At 44.1% G+C, this 20,487-nt stretch overlaps 1 protein-coding gene across 1 annotated transcript in view; it reads right to left on the reverse strand.

Annotated features, from left to right (window-relative positions):
* Positions 1–1,977: 1,977 nt before the first annotated feature.
* REL (REL proto-oncogene, NF-kB subunit) overlaps positions 1,978–20,487 on the reverse strand; it is a 48,844-nt gene continuing 30,334 nt past the window's right edge. Inside the window, exons 5-13 of the mRNA XM_048507587.1 lie at positions 20,250–20,279; positions 19,561–19,598; positions 15,798–15,807; positions 14,576–14,705; positions 11,202–11,306; positions 9,300–9,512; positions 6,118–6,186; positions 5,641–5,715; positions 1,978–3,883 (exon numbers count right to left, since the gene is read on the reverse strand). Of these exons, the coding sequence (XP_048363544.1) occupies positions 3,108–3,883; positions 5,641–5,715; positions 6,118–6,186; positions 9,300–9,512; positions 11,202–11,306; positions 14,576–14,705; positions 15,798–15,807; positions 19,561–19,598; positions 20,250–20,279 (1,446 nt within the window). The 3' untranslated portion in view covers positions 1,978–3,107. The remainder of the gene's footprint in view (positions 3,884–5,640; positions 5,716–6,117; positions 6,187–9,299; positions 9,513–11,201; positions 11,307–14,575; positions 14,706–15,797; positions 15,808–19,560; positions 19,599–20,249; positions 20,280–20,487) is intronic.

The raw sequence follows: 20,487 nt of genomic DNA on the forward strand, positions 1-20,487 counted from the left end.
GTGTGTGTCGGTTTTCTGTAAACTGTGTGGCCTAATTAGAGGCATAGCTGAGCCAGAGTGCGCCTGGTGCGCACTCTGGATTTTTCGCCCCTGCAGCGCCCCCCCGCCCCATGGCGCCCACTCCCACTTACTTTAGGAAACCAAGCAGGCTGCAGAACAGGCCTTCCTGTTCTGGTGGGAATTACATTTCCCAGGAGACCCTGGGAAATGTAGTTCCCACCAGAACAGGAAGGCCTGTTCTGCAGCCTGCTTGGTTTTCTAAAGTAAGTGGGGGGGGGGGCGCGGTGGGGGGGGGCGTGGGAAAGGGGGAGGGGTTGGGGATTTTACGCCCTCCCCACGTGACCCAAATCCGTGCGCCCAGTGCGTTGCGTGGCCCCCCCGCCCCCTGGGAGCTTTGCCACTGGGTCCAATTGGTGGTTGCGTCTGCGAAAGACCAAGACATCTAAAAAAGGCAGTTTCCCTTTTTTTTAGTTTCCATGGTAAATTGTATGTTTGAATGGATACTGTTAAGGTGCTTCAGAAAATTCAGCAGTTCCTCCTCATCATGGCTCCAGATTGTCAAAGTGTCATCCACAAATCGGAACAAAGTTGCGGGTTTCCTGGGTGCTGGTTTGAGGGCTTGTTTCTCAAAATGTTCCATGTAAAAATTGGCTATCACTGGGCTGAGGGGGCTTCCCATGGGACTGGCCTTCTGGAGGCATTTGTGTGAAACAGGATACTGCACTAGGTGGCCCACTGTTCTGAATCAGCACAGCTGCTCAATATTCTTGCCTTCTAAAATACAGAAGAAAATTTATAGATGGGAACTCTCACTGACAACTGAGCTCTGTCTGACTAGATAGCAAGTTTACAATTGAAGCACTCAAATAGCACATAGTGCATCAGCTTGCAGTTTTCTTTCAAGATTTAGACAAATTTGCAATTTTGATTTTAAAAAACAAAAGCATGTATAACTTTTACATTCCATAAATGTCAAATATTGCAATTTGACCAGTAAGTGATGCATGATGTATTTTATGCAATGAAATTACTTCCGGTTTGATAAGTGTTGCATATATTTAAAATTTCCCCCAAATTTGTGTTTCCCTGGAAATTTTACATTTCTAATGCCCAATTTGTGACAAGTTTTTGCCTCAAAATGAGAATCCTGCAAACTTTAAAAATCCAAGCATTTAAAGAAGATATTACTTGGTTTTTAATAAAACTATACACAATGACATAGTCATTACCATTTTCTAAATGTAGATTCGCCTAAAAGCAAACAAGAAAATATATAACTGTCAACAAGATATGAAGTACTTAACTGGGGAGAAGGAAGCTTTAAAAACACTCCACACACAGGTAATGAGTAATTTAAAAAAATTCAGAGCATCTAGTCATGAAGTGATACAGTGATTAAGATGACATTTCCTCTTAATAATAAAATAGTAAAAGGATATTTTTCCCTGCCGTGAAAAACAGTGAAAGGAGTGTTTCAGGATATGACCATTTGAAACATCATCATGAGGGACAGTTTTCACAAAACCACTTTATACAACCCTTTACAGGTGGAAAAGGTCACTCTCCTATTTCAAAACTATCACATATACATATATATTGCCCTGCAGTGAGAGGTAACCAACAGAATATCTGAATGTTTTCAGTGAATGAAGAACAGAAGGGTTACAAGTAGCAAACATAAATGACAACGTATAAATGCTGAACGAGTGGAATAGCTTTTAAGTGACATTTGGTCTGAATGTGAAACGTCTCATAAACTTTGGTTCCCTCACACACATGGATCTATTGTCCCTGTGCTACAGATGCATCTTTGAATCCATAGCCTTCAGAATCTTAATCTAGTTCAGGGGTCTGCAACCTGCGGCTCTCCAGATGTTCATGGACTACAAATCCCATGTAGTCCATGAACATGTACTACAAATTGTAGTCTATGAACATCTGGAGATCCGCAGGTTGCAGACCCCTGATCTAGTTGCTTTAACTACATAATGCCCAATGAACAAGGAGTCCATGTGGCCAACACACTAAGAATAAGAACTCATCTCAGCAGTAACATTTTGAACTGATGAGTACCTTCTTATTTGAAAGAAACCTGCCTCACAGTTTTATAGAATGAAATATATGCAGAGGTGGGATCCAACCAGTTCTCACCACTTCTCTAGAAGTGGTTACTAATTTTTTCTGAGTGCCGAGAAGGGGTTACTAAAGCAACCTCCCTGCCCAATAGGGACTGGAGGTGCGTGTGTGCGGCGGTGCCACTGTTTGAATCCCACCACCATCGGAACCTGTTATTAAAATTTTTGGATCCCACCACTGAACATATGCCATTTGTTCAGAGCACATGCAGGTCTGGTGACTCTAAACAACATAAACCAGAAGCCAAAACTCCAACATGTTCCTTCTGAAATGAGTGAACATGTATAAAATACACACATATATAACAGTTAAATATAACAGTTAAATGGAATTTGGATCTCATTCAAATGTCAGGAGGCGGGGACCACATTTAGCTACTTGGAAGTGTACAGGCCACAGCTCCTGCCCATCCAGACTCTGAGAAAAGGCTGCACAAATCTTTCCATGCAGATGGAGTTTGCACATCCTTATCTGGGTCTCAAAGTTGTGGAACATGATTAACACTTGCTTGAGAGGCACAAGAGCTCCTGAAACATTATGTGCTTTCACACATGCTGAATAATGCACTTTCAATCCACATTCAGTTCCTCAATGGAATTTTTCAAGACGCAAAAAACCCTAAGTTTAAATTACAATTGAAACAATCACAGGTGTTCACTGGGTTACTTGAATACGGTCTAGTCTTAGAACAGAAACTGTCACCTGCCTTTCCAACAATTTCCTGCAGCAGCACAAGAACACAAACATTACTTTTTACAAAAACAAGGTTAAAAACTGTTCCACTCTCCCAGGTTTTCTTCCCAAACATGACTCCTTAACTTAGTTTTTCTTCACTGTGTAATCCTAAAAATCATTTTCTTTTCTTTTAATACTACAAACCAGAGGTGGATTACTACATCATCACAGCACTTAGGTGGAAAAATTAATACTTCTATTTAGATAAATCACTGGCAACCTGAATTCCTTAAGTTTTAAAGCATGGCATCAAAGTGGTCTCCAAAGGAGTTAAGGAGCTCGTCTTGGCCAATGTATGGACTGAAATACTGGTTACTTGGACCATTTACTTGATTCTGAAGATTGGGGTTGCTGGGTAGGCTTGATTTATCAAGGCTGTTCAGAAATTGGTAGGAATTTCGTTCAAATGCACTGGACATGGAACTCAAAGACATATTACAAGAAGCAGCTACTGATGCACTGGCATGTGATGCTGTCTGGCCTAGTTTCCTGTGATTGCTTGGATTTAAAACTTGAGTGAGGGACTCCAGCGTTACGCTTGAACATCTAGGATCCTCCATCTCCATGTTAACACCATCGGATAGTGGGATATTCACATGCTGAACAGATTGGTGAGCGACAGTCCCAGAGACATTCAAAATATCTTGTGGGGAAACTGATAACGGTGATGACCTTTGGCTATTTGTTGCATCAAAATATCCTCTGTATACACCTGTTTGATTGGCCCAGTTGTTGCCATTTTCCTGCCCTGTGGAGGCTGCACTCCCATTCTGTGTCCTAGGATGCAAGGGATCCACCATCATGTTGACTGGCTGAATTGCAGAGGAAGAACGCCAGCATGGGGAAAGAGCTGCATCCTGCTTAAAGGACTCTGTCATCTGCAGGGCTGGAGCTGGGCACCCATTTGAATTGCTCATTGGTTGAGAATAGTATGACAGTACTGGAGATCTGTTCACAGATGCATTCTGCACTGGAACCACAGTTTCAATTTGGGATTGATACATATTCAGTTCTGCAGGGGAAACAGAAAGTGTTAATGATACTTAGATAAGGCAAGGCATACGTGAGAACAAAACAGAGAGCATCAGATAACACCATGTCATTTTCAACGGAAAGGTGACATAAAGTTTTAAAAGGCCTGAATTAAGACATACATAGCTTTACTGAAAAGCAGGCTCATTGTTCAGAAACAATTTTACTTAAAAAGGAAGTGTAACTTCTTTATATATCTGTTTTAGGCTCTAAAATGCATAAGACAGAACAAAGAGCCAAACTTGGTTATCAGAGGCTACTGATCGGTAGACCTGATTATTTTCCATATTTATTTTAATGAACCATTTAGATCTTAACTCTTCCATTACCATTCCTCTGCCCATTCTGTCCTCCCACTTTGTTACATGATGAGAGCCATTGTTGCAGTGTTAAAAGTATTGAAAAGGGAAGACCTGGTTTCAGATCCCCACTAAGATATTAAGAAGAGGAAAAACAGTTTGGATTTACAAAGCGGGTTACAAACTGCTTTTTCCTCCCTCTCTCCACAACTGATACCTTGTGAGGTAGGTAGGGTTGAGAGAGTTCTGACAGAATTGTAACTAGGCCAAGTCACAATTTGGCCTAGTCAACCAAATATTAACCTGTTTTAAAAATATTAAACATCCTAGTTTTTAGGTATCTCGTTCAGCACCAAAAACCTTCCTGAAAACCACAGGCTTCCTGTGGAGGAGTGGTGAAATAAATCCAGTTCACCAGATAAGAGTCTGCCGCTCATGTGGAGGTGTGGAGAATCAAACCCAATTCTCCAAATTGGAGTCCGCTGCGCTTAACCATTACACCATGCTGGCTAACTCATAGAAGCCAGGATACACAGAAAACCTGGTCTTGCTTCTGATAAAATAGATTTTTGAGTGATCCGTGTCTGGATATTATTTTTAAGTAACTGTACTGCAGATACTAATGCCATGACAAGCACTGCCATAATGCTACACTTCGACATGGTTTGCTTGTCATTTGTATATGAAGATGGCATATCCACTTCACTACCCTATGTAAGCTCAGAAGAAGAACAACTCTGTGGATCTGTAACTTAGCTGCAAACTAATCTGCCACCTGAAAACTATTTTCACCAAATAACATCTTTATCAGTGGGAAATAGAAGTCTGAACAAATCTAATTCACCCTAAGTCTAGCCCATCTCTGGGAACAGATGACCACTGCAGTCAGAGTTGCCAGCCCCTCCCTGCAGCAATTGGCAGGTCATTTACTGAGGGGTGGGGGGGCAGTAATGTAATGATGTTGCCAACAATGTGCTAATGTTACTCCGTATGCACCCAGAAGTTATGTCAGTGCAATGCCGTGGGATGCCAGGGACATTCTTGAGGTTGCACTGATGTCATTTCTAGATGCACCAGAAGTGATGTCAGGAAGTGGTGGGGAAGCATCCACTGACAGCAGGGGCTCTCTTGTCCCCAACAGGAGATCGGAAAACCATAGTAGTAGTGTAGTAAAAATGAAGCTACTATGATTGTCAGGTGGTGCACATTGCTTAGCTGTGCCTACAGTTTAATTGAGGCCAGAGTCTTTAATTATAAACAGGTGATTCATTGACTTTCCTGCCATCACCTCAGATGAAATGCACAAATAAGCCTACCTTCCTTTTTTCAATTGTTTATTAGTTTTTTCTTTTTTACATTTGCTCTACAATGTATGGAGAAACAGAGCCAAGCAAGTGAATGAGGTTGGTGAATATTTAAAGAACTGAGGAGAAATTACCTTTTTTAATAATCTTTCCTTCAGCGGCAGCAGTTTGGAAAGCAACAGCTTTAGACCTCTCACATACACTTTGATCTACCAGGGGGAAAAGATGTTAGTGTACTCATGCCTTTTGAAACAAACAGATCCATCATCATACACATCTTGGTTGCCTTCATGACCAAGGAACAGCATCAAGAACTGGCCTGAGTAGACAGAAGCAGGCTTGAATGTGAATGGTCACCGTCAGCAGCTTAGAATTTATGTTGTCTCCAAGGTACTAATTGGTAAATGTCTGGGTACCATTTATTCCTGTAGGGAAAAGCTGCTATCCTAGGGTATGCCCATCTTCCCTTGACACAGAATGGACAGTGATCCCACAGAGATTTGCCATTTAACTTTGTTTTTGCAACGTACAAGGCCTCCCTCTAAATGTGTCCCAGGTCATGAGTATTTTGCTAGCTTCAGAACAACAAGGTGGGAGAAGATTATCCTTACCACAATCTTGTATGAGCTTCTGTAAAGCCATTGTGGACCTCTGTCTTTTTGCCTTATTGCCATACGGATCTAAAAAGGAGGTAGATAAAATGGCATTAATACTCATAATCAAGCAGTTCAACTCACAGCCACATACCCTACAAACCAATCCTGGGAATGTTAACAGAATGACAGAGCCCATGCTTTGAGTGCTATCCAAGTGTCCACTGGACTCTCTATAGCCCAATTCATGTTACTCCCAGAGTTCAACTACTGATGAGAAAGCGATCCACTCAGTGGTGGGATTCAGCAGGTTTGCACCATTTTGGCAGAACTGGTTGTAAAATGGTACTTGTAAACAACCAGTTGTAAATTATTTGAATCCCACAGCTTGAATTGAATCCACTCCACATCTGCTCGTGTGAAATGGTATCCATGTACACTCAGTCATCTTTAACCACACAAGCAAATTTATTTTTTTCAAGCAGCTTAATGCACACAGTTAAGATGGGCAGTCCCAATCCAATGGGACAGGTGCTTGGTCATGGTGGCCTGCCATTCCCACAGCTGGCAAATTCACTTAGGGACAAGTGACCTGGGGAGGGTAAATCCACTGACACAGCCATGGGCTGCTCACACTAGCAGATTTCTCCCCCACACACTTTGGATGGGGTTGTCAGTTGGCCAGTGGACACCTCCCTCTCTCCCCCCTCCACCACACTCGCTGGATTTATACCCTGCTTTTCTCAACCATAAGAAGTCTCAAAGAGGCTTACAAACTCTCCTTCCCTTCCACTCTCTGCAACAGACATCTTGTGAGGTAGGTGGGATTGAGAAAGTTTAGAGACAGATGTGACTAGCACAAGGCCACTCGGCAGGCTTCACGTGTGGCAGTGGGAAAGCAAATCCAGTTCACCAGTTTAAAGTTAGCCACTCAGGCGGAGGAGTGGGGAATCAAACCCACTCCAGATTAGAGTCCATTGCTCTTAACCACTACACACCAAGCAGGCTAAACCCAGTTCAGCACAAAAACAAAACTCTGACAGCTTAAAATAACAGCTTCCAGACTAAAATAATATTAAAAGTTCAACCCCTTAATTAAAAGCCTGGGCAAACACAAATGTTTTGACCTGGTACCTAAAAGAAAGCGTTATAGGCTTCCGGCAAGCTACCACCTTCCATCTGATCCTTTGGAAAAGCTGGGGTTTGAACGTGTGACCTTCAGGCACTCTTATCACTGAGCCACAATCCCCCCCCCCATTCAAGAAAGAATTCATTAGGAGATCCAAAGGCATAGACAAATGTTCAATCATACTAGATCAATGTATAAAATACGAATATCTCCTGATTTAACAATAAAAATACTACAATTCAGAAAAAGAGTTGGTTTTTATACCCTGCGTTTCTCTATTATAAGAAGTATCAAAGTGGCTTACAATTGCCTCCCCACTTCCTCCCCACAACAGGCACTTTGTAAGGTAGGTGGGGCTGAGAGAGTTCTCAGAGAACTGTGACTAGCCCAAGGTCACCCAGCAGGCTTCATGTGAAGGAGCTGGGAATCAAACTGCTTTTCCAGATTATAATCTATCGCTCTTGACTACTACACTATGCTGGCTTTTATCACATATGTTAATCCAAAAATGCAGGCAGAAAATGAGAATGCCAATGAACATACCTAATTGTTCATGCTCATAAAATAATTATTGATTGCAACTTCTCTCTTAGCAGAGATATTTTTATAACAGCTGAGGAGAGAGTTGCCGAATATGATGTAAACTTGGAAGTCCAAGGACAAAGATCTATTCTGAATTAAGTACTATTAGACTGTAACTTCTCCTTTTAAAGCAACATAAGAGGAACTTTTCAAATGTGATATAAGTTTTATCAGTCTAGGTACAAAACTATATTGTATAAGTGAAAAAGAGTGAGTTTGGATTTATACCCTGCCTTTCTCTCCTGTAAGGAGACTCAAAGGGGATTACAAACTCCTTTCCCTTCCTCTCTCCACATCAGACACCTAGTAACGTAGGTGGGACTGAGAGTTAAACGAGAACTGTGACTAGCCCAGGGGTAGGGAACCTGCGGCTCTCCAGATGTTCAGGAACTACAATTCCCATCAGCCCCTACCAGCATGGCCAATTGGCCATGCTGACAGAGGCTGATGGGAATTGTAGTTCTTGAACATCTGGAGAGCCGCAGGTTCCCTACCCCTGGACTAGCCCAAGGTCACTCAGCAGGAATGTAGGAGTGGGGAAACAAATCTGGTTCTCCAGGTTAGAGTCCACCTAATCACCATGCCATGCTGGCTCTCTAAGTATCTTCAGGATGAATATTTCTCATTTTAGGGTATGATTTGCAAACATACAGTACACATTTATGATTAATTACTCCAGCCTAAGTTTAGACTTGACTAATTGTGCAAAGGACTGCACTGTTTAAATGCCTAAGCATGCTTTAAAAAGCATACTACATATGTATGCTTTTCAGAAAGTGCAGGCAACCATGATGGCTAAACTTTCAGAAATTGCAGGTAGCCATGATGGCTAAACTCCATAAACAAGCATGTACACCTAGATGCAAGATTATATTCTACAAGTGGGAATCTGCTTGTGGGAGGCATCTCACTCCCCCCTCCCCCACTATTTTCGGTTTCCCTTTCCTGAAAGCCCACGCAGCCTCCTACCTTTTCCTGCTTCCTTCTTTCCTTTCCACACAACAGCCAACCTACATTTATCTGTCCTTTTGTCTTCAGGCTTCCCTCTTCCCCATGATCAGCCTCTGCTTAAAAATACTATGGTCCAGTTGTGTGGTGCTGGATGCTAAAGAACCCTGAAGATCTTGGGGAGGTCTTCTTTCCCCTCGACTCTCCTCCCGCGTTATTTCCTCTTTCCCTTCTCCTGGCAACCTCATATCATCTCCCTTTTCCCAGCCTCATTCTCACCTTCTTGGCTAGTCACCAACCTATCTTTTATCTGCCTCCCATCTTTAGCTAGATTTATTCACTTAATTTTTAGCCCAGTTTTCTCCACTATGGGATCCAAGCAGCTTACATCCCTAATATATAGCTGGTGCTGTGCAAACGTAAGGAAGCAGTTAATCTGAATGATCAAGCTCAGTTTGTGTTAATTAACTTGAGACTCAGTTCAGTATTGCTTAATCCTCTATTAGGGGGTCTACAGGAGCACGTCTTCCTCTAATTGTACCTTTTTCCTCTGGCAGGTATCTGAAATCCATTGGGTCGCTGACTTCTTGATCTGAGGGTCTCCGCAGCTGCATCTTCACGGTCACTGGCTCGGTGATGTCTTTGTAAAAGGGAGGGGTCCTGAAGACAATGGCTACTTGGCGGTGCACATCAGCTTGTGAGAAGATTCCCTTGGCTTCCCATTCATTATTGGAAAATCTGACTTCTATATCATCTGGGTCCCAGAAAAACAAAGAACAGAAATTAGCAAACATAAGCAACCCCCTGCCACACACAAAGCTGAGCTTGCACATGCCTAGTCCAAGCCAACATTTTGCTTCTTCCTCCCTTTTTTTTCTGCTGTTATCAAGTATTGGAAGTTAACTGCAGCTGGAGGAAAGGGGGGTTGCAGCAGCCACTCAGGGGAGCTTCACCACAAAATATAGGAATTCAAAAGGGTTCCCATGATCAACAGTTCACAGTGGCTACAGGAATGTTAGTTTCATTCTCAAACACTGCACTGGCCAGCTGACCCTGGTCATAGGGTTTCCTGCAGAGAGAAAATCCTAGATTTTTTGAAAGAGGATCCCAGTGAGGTAAAAAAAAACACCCCACAGCCTCCACTTTCCAAAACAGCCATTTTCTCTCATCTGGAGATCAGTAATGATTCCAGGAGATACCCAGGCCACACCTGGAGGCTGGCAACCCTACACTGGAGGCCTGGGAGCTGCTTATATTCAGAAATGCGTGAGGCACTGTTCAGCCATTTTGCTCTTTTAAGATACAGGAAGGCAATATTTGCAGCAGGTCTGAATCTTGAACCACATATTACATCTTATTTGCAAGACCAACAATCACATCACTCAAAGTATTTCTTTTGCGAGCCTCAGCCTGAACAAAGGCAACAGTTGTTGGGGAGACTTAACCATTCATCTCATGCCTTTTTCCCAGGAGCAGAAGTGGTATCATGGTTAAGAGCAGGTGCATTCTAATCTGGAGGAACCGGGTTTGATTCCTTGCTCTACCGCTTGAGCTGTGGAGGCTTATCTGGGAAATTCAGATTAGCCTGTGCAATCCAACACATGCCAGCTGGGTGACCTTGGACTAGTCACAGTTTTCCGGACCTCTCCAAACTCTTCTTCTTCTTCTCTCAGCCCCACCCACCTCACAGGGTGTTTGTTGTGAGGGGGGAAGGGCAAGGAGATTGTCAGCCCCTTTGAGTCTCCTTACAGGAGAGAAAGGGTTTGTCTGCATATAAACCCTGTACTCTACTAATAAGCCCTTCCCAGTTGCTTTGCATTTATTGTAGTAGCTCATCATAACCAAGACAACTTCAAAAAAAATTAAACAACTGTGCCCTTACCTCAGCAGCTCCCTCCATTATACTTGGTCCCCACCATTCAACTGAGTCCAGTTCTAAATGATTAATTGGTGATTAAACCAATGCAAACATGAAGTCATAATACCATGTGATGTTAGCATATGACTATGTGCATGTGCTGGGAAGTCACAGATGGCTGCTTCTTGCCATTACATCTGTCATCATGAGATTTTAGAACCTATCTGCTTTTTGTATGCTTTTTTATACACAGGACTTTTAAGTGATGGGGCAAACATTCCACATGCTCATAGCTATTGCACAAATTAGTTGGTTCTGACTGAGTCTCTGACAAAACAAATTCAATTCTTGCCACATTTTGCTTGTTTGTCCATTTGTTTTGAGCACCTGAGATCAGCACAGGCATTGAGCAGGAAATCGGACCAAAGATGTCAGAAATCTCTCTCAGCAATTTATCTGCTGTCATGCCTTATCCTACTTTACTGCCAATGAGTCAATTAATATCCCTTTGATTTTGCACCAATGAACAACTGCAGAGTGGATTCTCTTCTCTAAGACAGGAGGAAGACAGGAGGAACCAATTACCTTTCTGAACTTTGTCACACAGAAGAAAAATTTCATCTGCTCCTTTCACAGTTCCGCAATTCTTGTTCACACGGCAGATTCTCAGTTCTGCTGATTTTGGAGCTCCTAGACAGAAACAGGAAGCAATGATTAGGGGAGACAGGGACCCTTACTGTAAATCTTACTTTAAAATACAAGGCAAGGGGAAGAGGAAGTCTTGCTAGGAAGTGTGCTATTTGGAGGACTGATGATGCAGAAATAGCTATTATTAACTGCAATACAAGCAGTTGGAAGAGCCAACAGGTATGTCAAAGCAGAGTTGAGAGAAAAGATAGTGGTTTGTCCAGAACAACACAATTCTCTCTCAGAGCCATATTCCCATGTCTTTAAATATCTATGCTTCACAGCAGCCTGTGTCTGTCAGTGTGTGTGTGTGGGGGGGGGGGGGGGGGAAGACATAGAGATCAGAAACTATTGGGGGTATGTTCAACCTTTCTCACTGATCTCTTTTCCAGTGTAAACTGGCCCACTCAGGTCACTCTCATTCCCCATCCTGTACCTTTTCAAATGCCGAAACAGCTGCTGGTGGAGGCCTTGCAGCATTTTTACATGACTTTAAAATGGTGGCAGAAGTCATGGCAGCCACAAAGACACTATCATGTGTGTCCCTGAATGGAAGTGCTATTTACTCTCTTCAGAAAAAAAAAGTATCTGCAGGGACCATAGCAGTTCCAGGTGTGTGTCTGCGTGTTTGGCTTCCATCAGGGAAAAGGCCAGCATTATTATCTTAATCTAAATTCACTGCCTCTGGCTGCCCCATCAAAAACTGAACTCTGACCACAGATCTCTTATGTGTTAGTTAACTGGGCACTCCATTTGAATAACTGGGTACTCCATTTGCAAACAAACCTCATATAAACCTAACAGTTTGGCTAAGTAGACATTCTGTTTGCAATCAGGCTCTCCAAAAGTCCATATTTACCTAGGATGGCACTCCTCCCCTCCCTTGCATGCCACCCCTCACTCCTTCCCCTTCCCTTGCATGTCACCCCTCTCTCTCCCTCCCCTCCCCTCCCCTCCGATAGGGTGGGTGGGCCATGTCCAGATGCCGGGGTCCCTCCCTCTCCCTCCCCTTCCTTGCATGCCACCCCACACTCACTTCCCCTCCCTCCCCTCTCTCCCCTTCCCTTGCATGCCACCCCTCCCACTCCCTCCGCTTGATGGCATCTTGCCTTTTGAGGAGATATTAGAAGGGATTTTTTTTTCAGATTTTGTTAATACATATACACTCTATAGATTTTCAAGTTGCAGTATTATTCCCTCAGAAATTAAATTTCTGAGTGGAGGAGTGAACCTCTCTTCTCTATTCATGCTTTACACATATACTACCATCAGTGCTACCATACATGGGCATGAATATAGATGAGGTTTCCAATAATGGAAGGGATTTTTACCAATAAAATAAAACTTCCCTATCTCCTTTCTTCTGTTGCATCCCAAAAGGGCTACTCCTGGGGGATAGGAACCGCAAAGAAACAGCACAACCTATGAGTTAGAAATCTGATGGGGGGAGGGACAGCAAAAAATCTCCATGTAAGGCTGAACACACTCAGGCTGTTTCCGCACGGCCGTTGAGGCGCCGCCACGCCGGCAGAATTCTGCCGGCGTGGAGGCGGAGGCCGTTCGCATGCAAGCATGCGGACGGCCTCTGGAGAAGCCCGACGAAGCGGCAGGTGGCTCCGCGCCGGAGCCGCCTTCGTCCACCTTGTGTCCCGTCATTGACCTGCGTGGCGTCGAAGCCCATGCGCGCTGCCCCTCCGACTATCCAGGGGTGGGGAGGACAGCGTGTGGCTGACTTTCCAGTATGATCGAGCTGAAAGAAACAGCGATGTTCCCAGCGATTACTGTTTGCGCAGCGCCCACGCCTATTTGCACCAGCCGCGGGACAAAGATTGAGTCCGAACAGGGAAGGGAAACAGCGTGTTCCAGTGATTGCCCTGTTTGCACCGCGCCACCTGTTTGCACCGCGCCACCGGGAACACGCTGTTGAGGGAAAAACAACCCTTTAAAGGGTTGTTTTTCAGGGCGGCTTGACGCCTCCCTGGGGGAGGGGGAGCGACGCCAGGTCGGCGCTGCTGCTTAGCAGCAGCGCCGCCTGTGCGAATGGCTCCCTGGGAACGGCGTTTTTACCGTTCCCAGGGCACCATAAAAAGGCCGTGCGGAAACGGCCTCAGACAAAGTTAACTTAAACAGGAAAACTTTCTTGATTTGTATCGCCCTAGTTACAGAGTGCTAGAACTGAGGATTGCCCCCTCAGTTCCAGTATTTAAGGCATGATCAAATGTTCGTACTGCCCAATCATTGTAGTCCCTTCTCCCGGCCTGGGTTCTCATTTGCGGAAGGTTCCCACTCTTACAGCATCCCGGTGGAGACTATTGCATGTTGGGACTTGTAGTCCTTACACTCCACCACCTTCCATTAATGGAAATTCTTCTCTCTGCCGAATCCAATCTTTAAGAACTGCAACATGCAGCAGAGGCAGAGAACAGTCTTGATCAGTGTGCCATTTTGGGGAGAGGGGCAGGGCAAGCAGTGGTTTAGAAACACCGTAGTTTTTCCACGGAACACAACTTCCTTTCCTCGGAACACAACTTCCTCCACTGCCTCATCCCATGGCAGCCCAAAATCTCCCCAAACACTGTGTCCAGGTGTCACATAGAAGGGCATGCAGTAAGAAGGGGAGGCAAGAATAAGCTGGACCCAAGCCAGTTTTTTTCATAATTTCCTTCAAGCACTACAAGTGGCACCTGTGGTTCTCTCCTCCTCCATTTTATCCTCACAACAAGACTGTGGGGGAAGGGGGCTCAGAGAGTATGACAGACCCAACATCACCAAATTCCACCATGGCTGATGGAAGATTTGAACCTGGACTTCTCCCAGACTTAGATTAACACTAGCTACTGTACAACACTGGATCTCCCCACAATGGGGATGCAGTGGATAGTCATAACCGTCCTAAGTGGTCTTTTTGAAGTGTGGGGAAAGAGCTGAATATGTGACTTAATAGCTGTGTTGCCAACTCTGGGTTGGGAGATTCCTGGAGATATGTGGGTGAAGTCTGGGGAAGGAGGGATTTAGTGCCATAGAGTCTACCCTCTAAAGCAGCCTTGTTTTCCTGGAGAAGTGATTTCTGTTGTACGGAGACTAAATGTAACCTTGGGAGATCTCCAGGTCCCTCCTGGAGGTTGGCAACCTTAGGTTGGCAACCTTACTTAGAAGTGATGTATGCAAGTATGTAAGCACCCAATGAGAGGCAAGGCTCAGGCAGGGACCTGGGCAGCTAACACCATTTCCGGACTTTGCTTTAAATAACGATGCAGCCCACAAATACTCACTATTGTCGTAAACAGGGTTTGAGATGACTGGAGGAAGTGCTAAGGTGAAATTGCCATGTTCGTTAGGGAGGAAACCTTGAAAGCAGAGCCTCACCACGTTGAGGTCATATTCTTCAATGGCCAGCAGCTGCTCTTGGGACACTGCAAAGTCAAATACATTTGGAATATGAGGACTCATGCTTGAGAGAGAGAGAAAGAGAAAGAGAGATATTGGAGTTCAACTTCCCTGGAAATGATACTTCCTGTGCTGGAGGACACCACTCACCTTGCCTAGACAAGGGTTGGGTGAGGCTATTCACAGAAACATAGGTTATCAAAGGGTAACTTCTGCATGATACAGAAATAGATAGCCACTACTTTTGTAACACATTCAGTAGAATACACACACAGACACACATATATATACTTTGGACCAATCCGCACTACAAAACAATGTACAATGTACAAAACAATGTCACGCACTACAAAACAATGACTCCTCTAATGAATTATGGGAACTTTAGTCTGGTAAGGTGCTGAGGATTATTTAAGAGATCCATACCCCATGCAAATCCTGGCCTGGATAACCCAGGCTAGCCCAAACTCATCAGATCTCAGAAGCTAAGCAAGTTTGGTCCTGGCTAGTACTTGGATGGGAGGTCAGCAGGGAAGTCCAAGGTTGCTATGCAGAGGAAAGCAAAGGTAAACCACCTCTGAATGTCTCTTAAATTTAGAAAAGAAGTCTTGCAGGGTCTCAAGAAGTCCAGCACAAGCTGACTTGATAGCCTTTCTTATCTAGAGAATACACCCCATACAATGAAATGTTTCCCAAAGATTCCCTCAGAGAGAGGAATTAAGAATTCTTACCAAAGTCATTTATTTAAGTCTATATGTCCAATACCAGCTGCAAATCAAGTGTTGAAGCAGGACACATAAATGTTGAACACATACACAAAGATTACTACCTGGAACTCTGTACTTAACAACCATGTAAAGCAAATATATTCATTGTCTTTTAAACTATTATTAGCAGGCTCTATAGTTGATTACACACAAAGAGTCTGGTGCGTGATGGGGGCGGATGTCTGTTGAGGCAAGATTTCTTGTACGGACATATTTTCCTCAAGTCCCACTTTCACTTTTCATTCTCTCCGCATAAGCAACACCACTTGTAGCGTGACTTTTAATCTGCTTTGCCTCCAGAGCAGGCAGATTTGCAAGTGAGCACAGCTTTGCCACGGACATCTTCTCTCCTTCCACGGCCAGCCTACCTAGCTCCACCCTTCCCACTCCTTTGCACTGCCATCTGTGCCTCTTCCCTCCCCTTCTATGTTGCTAGCTCCTTTTTTTCTTCTCTAAACACTCATATCGATATATCAATATAATAATAGAGAGATGTCTTTTGCAAAAAACAGTACAAGCAGGGCATCTTTTTGGCTCCACTCCACCTCTCCTGCTCTACTTTTACCCTCCCCGATGATCAGAAGGGCTATTTAAAACTTTATTTCAAACAAGCCTGTTTTCTCCTGCGGCAGCAGCAGTGGTAGGAAGAGAGAGAGTGTGTCTGGGTGGGTGGGTGGGTGGAGGAGAAGGGTGGGGTAGAGTTCTAGCATATGGTCCTCTTCTTCAGCAGCTTGTGGTCCAGGGAAGTGCTTTGCCACTTTCATTTGGTGGGAGTATCATTCTTGGGATGGGCCAGAATGTCAATATAATTGCAATAACAGCAATATTGATATAATAGCAATTTAAATACTTTTACAAAGCCAGCAGTCTTGAGGCTACTGGGTGTGATGAGATCTGTGCTTTTAAGGTGGAACTGACAGGCAGAGTTAAGAGAACCAGGAACTGAGAACTGGCAGAGTTCAGCATACAAACTGTACAAACCGAAAAATGCGAGGAGACCCCACATCAAGCCCACTGCACAGTGAGGAGCCTGAGGTAAGTGTTCCATGAAGAATGGGCCAATGACTTACAGAACTAAAACACTAGTTACATATGTAACACAAATCTCCCAGTTCAACAGCGGTTGGGTCCTACCAGCTAATCTTTGCTGGCATAAAAGGAAAGATAGACCTCTTTAGATCACGCAAAATTCTACACTAAGTGACATTTTATTTAAATTTTAGCCCAGCAAGACTGAACTTTAAATAACACACTTAAGAAAATGTTGCTCTGATGAGATCAAAGTATTACAGCACCAAAAAAAAAAACTTGCGTCATAATTGTGGTCCTGCCTACACAACAAGTGGGATGTGATACTTCCTGTACTCAATTTTTATACCTATTTTATCACTGTGCAGTTGAAATTGAGAACACTGCTAATATACAGTGTAGAAGCTTTCCACTGCCCTGTAAGTCTAACAGACATTCCTTTATCAGATCTCACTTCTAATAATTTTGTTCATATCTCATTTTTATGGTTGAGTTTGCATGCAAGAATATTTTCTTCCCTCCATGGGGAAACCCTTGCTTATTAAAAAGGTAAAGGTCTCTCTGTGTACGTACCTGTTCATTACTGACCCATGGGGTGATGTCACATCATGATGCTTACTAGGCAGATTCTGTTTATGGGGTGGTCTGCCATTGCCTTACAAGTCTGCATAGTCCTTGGGACAGAATTATCCCCCCCAAATAAAAATGTTCCAAGGAAAAAAATGGCAGTAGCTGTTATTTTGCCCTTCCAAATTATGGGGATTCTTGGAAGTTTATAATAGCAGTTTATATTCTGGCTGCAGTGTTGTAGTCCTTTCAACAGCCAGCCTTGAAAGGTAGACCAGTACAGTGGTAAGATTCAGCCTGTTTTGCACCAGTTCAGTAGAACTGGTACCTAATTTTGTGTTGAGTTCTGTGAACCGGTTGTTAAAAGCGGCTTTCAGAGCCCTGGAACAGCCAGTGTTCCCTTGCATATCTAGCGTTTCAGCACAAGGCACACGTGCAGATTCCTATCATGTTTTCCTATTCACCTGGATGAAGAAAGGCAGCTCCAAGAGAAAATGCATGTGCAACATCACAGCACAAATAGGGCAAAGGCATCAGGACTGTTACATCGTTAAAATGGTTAATTTTTTTTACACGTACACCTTAAAAGAGGAAGTATACATCTCTTGGGCTATTTTTATATTCCACTTCCTATTACATGAAGAAAACAGAGCATGATAAGCACTCGTTTTTTTCCTTTAATGGCACAAGATAATAACACTTGGCATTGTTATAGCTCTCTATTAAGTGCGTCACATTATCCCCATAATCCAAGGAATTATCTTGGATTATTGTCCCCATATTAAAAAGAGGATGTGGGACATAAATATTTGGGTGCTTATCTGAAGACACCCAGTGACTTGGGAGAAAAGGAGGACCACATTTAAAATGGCCAGAAAAACAGAGAAGCAAACACTAGTGCATGAAGTAGCGTTGTGATATCCTAGGACTTCCATTTATCCTAGACTCTGTGGCATGTCATTCAGTCTACCCTCTGAAGCTTCTAGGGGAGCTGAGCTCTACAGTCTGAAGGTCAGTTGCAATTCCAGGAGACCTCCAAGCCTCACTTGGAGGCTGGTAACCTTAGCCTGAAGGACAATTCATGGGGCCAAAAACAGTGCCCAGAATGTATTTACAAAGCATTTACCTTGGGATTGATAAATCAGGTTCTCTTATTCCAAACGATGCTTTCTTAACAGAATTCTGGTTCACGGGAAGGTTGCTCAAAGCAGAAATCTGAACCAGGTATTTTTCAGGTTCTCTAGTCATGCCTTAACTAGTGTGGGGGAAATTGGTTAGGATGTCGGAGACACTGAGTACTTATCTAAAGACACCCAATGACTTGAGAAAGAAAGGAGGATGACACTAAAAATGGTCTAAAAACACAGACAGAAGCAAACACTGGTACTGCCGCCTAACAGTTAGGCGGCAATGTCATCTGGATTCTCTGTAACAACAGTTCTCTGTAACAAATTCTGTCTATTCCAGAAAGAAACCTGAGAAGTCTGGAAGTAATCTGTAGAGGTATATTTAAGGCAAGTTCAGGACAGAGGTGACATTTGCACCAGGGACTTTCTGACTCACTCTAGAAGTCAGTTATCTAGGCAATGGCTGTTTCTGTAAGATATTCTGTTTACATATCTCACTGCTAACAAAAAAAAGGGAAGGTGCTTAAAACTTTCTGGCTGCAATTCAACTTCCTCTTTTTGGCCACACCCACCCCAAGACCAAAGAAACAGAAGTCAATGAATAGCATTCTACAGCACTAGGCCACAAATTTCCCGCGACTTTACATTCTAGTAAAAAGGCCAAGCCCCACCCCTCCCTCTCTGAGATGCTTTTCTACACTCAGACAACCAAGGCAATGTGAAAGAGAATTACAAAGTTTAAAAGAACCAGCCAACAAACTATTAACCTTCTTCCTTGCTCCTGTCTAAGAGCACTTTTATCCTCAGAAGGCCACGTGAAGATGGAAATAAAAGCCGAGTTGTGTCAAAAAGAGGCCATCTTCTGCAATCAGGATGTAGAAATTGCACACCATGTTACCTGCTGGAATAATTCTGCCTGTGAGATTTGAGTTCTTGCAAGTTCATCAGGTTCTTTTTGGCAGGGAATATGTGAGCTTAGAGCAGGTGTGTATGTGCCAGAGGGACATGGGGAGTCAACTGACCTCAGGCACCACCCATTAGGTCACATGGGGGGCACAAAATCAACCCCACACCCATCCTGCAGAGAGGCACCCTTGCCTGGGACTGCTGCCACCCTCCTCCGCTGGCTGAAGAAGCAGACGTGCCGGGAGTCTGCCACAGGCCTGCTGGGCGCCTCTTGGCCTGGCCTGGCCTCGCCTCGCCAAGCTCGGCCCCGCCAGGTTGCCATGGACCTCCTCTGCCCTTGGAGGTAAGTAGGGGGGGGCAGGAGGGCGCTTGAGCAGGTGTTGCTCCAGGCGCCATTTTCTCCTGGTACACCTCTGGTTTAAAGATAATGGGCAGCTAGACAGGAGGCTGTGGTATATGTAGTGTATATATTACAACTGAAAGTCTGTCATTCTGACTGAAATTTGTGTGTGCTGGTTTGTTTGTTTGTTTATTTACTTTCATTTTTAGACCGCCCTCCCCCGGAGGGCTCAGTCTTATGGGATGGATCCCTTGCTCCCCAACACCAGTAAGCCCTTTGGAGCTCCTGGCTGCCAAACCCACCAATGCTTCTTTCCTCCATCAATTACACAATGGTGACCCCAGCACAGCTTCCCCCTGCCAGTTTCTCCCCACATTCAACAGTAGTAGCTTGTATGTCTCCTCAGTCCTTTTAGGCTTCTCTCTCTCACTATCTATGGCAGTGAGGCAAGTGTGATCCCCAGCCACCAAGCTCATCAAGGCTTCTCCTCCCCACCGTTAATGGTGGAAAGTCCCACAAAGATCACAGCCGCCAGCCCCACTGAGGTTTCTCCTCCCTGGGTCAATGATGACAACAGAAGAAGGATTAGTGTTGTCTACGCATCAGACACTGCTTTTATTTGGGGGGGTTTAAACCCCCAATTAATTTTTCAAATATTTTCAAATTTTTCTGCAAACCTGGGGAGTCCCCAAGTTTGCAGATCTCTGTCATCAGCTGGATCAAGATGGGTTGACACTGCTGATTTTGCTCAATCTGTTGGCGCCATTTGACACAGTCATCTGCTGGCCCACTGTCTTACCAATGCTGGAGTCCGCGGAACTACCATGCAGAGCCTGATTTCCTTTCTCCAAGACTGGGGACAAAAGGCGGCGCTTGGGGAGAGAACTTCCACCTGGCATCCTCTGATGTGTGGATTTCAACAGGGTGTGATTCTCTCACCAATGCTTTTTAACATGTTTATGAAACCCCTTGCTCAGTTAGTGTGACATTTTGGGCTGGGCTGCCATCAATATGCAGATGACACCCAGCTCTTTCTGTTGATGAACAGCGGCCAGATGTTC

The sequence above is a fragment of the Sphaerodactylus townsendi genome, linkage group LG01 (genome assembly GCF_021028975.2).
Source record: "Sphaerodactylus townsendi isolate TG3544 linkage group LG01, MPM_Stown_v2.3, whole genome shotgun sequence".
Classification (NCBI taxonomy): domain Eukaryota; kingdom Metazoa; phylum Chordata; class Lepidosauria; order Squamata; family Sphaerodactylidae; genus Sphaerodactylus; species Sphaerodactylus townsendi.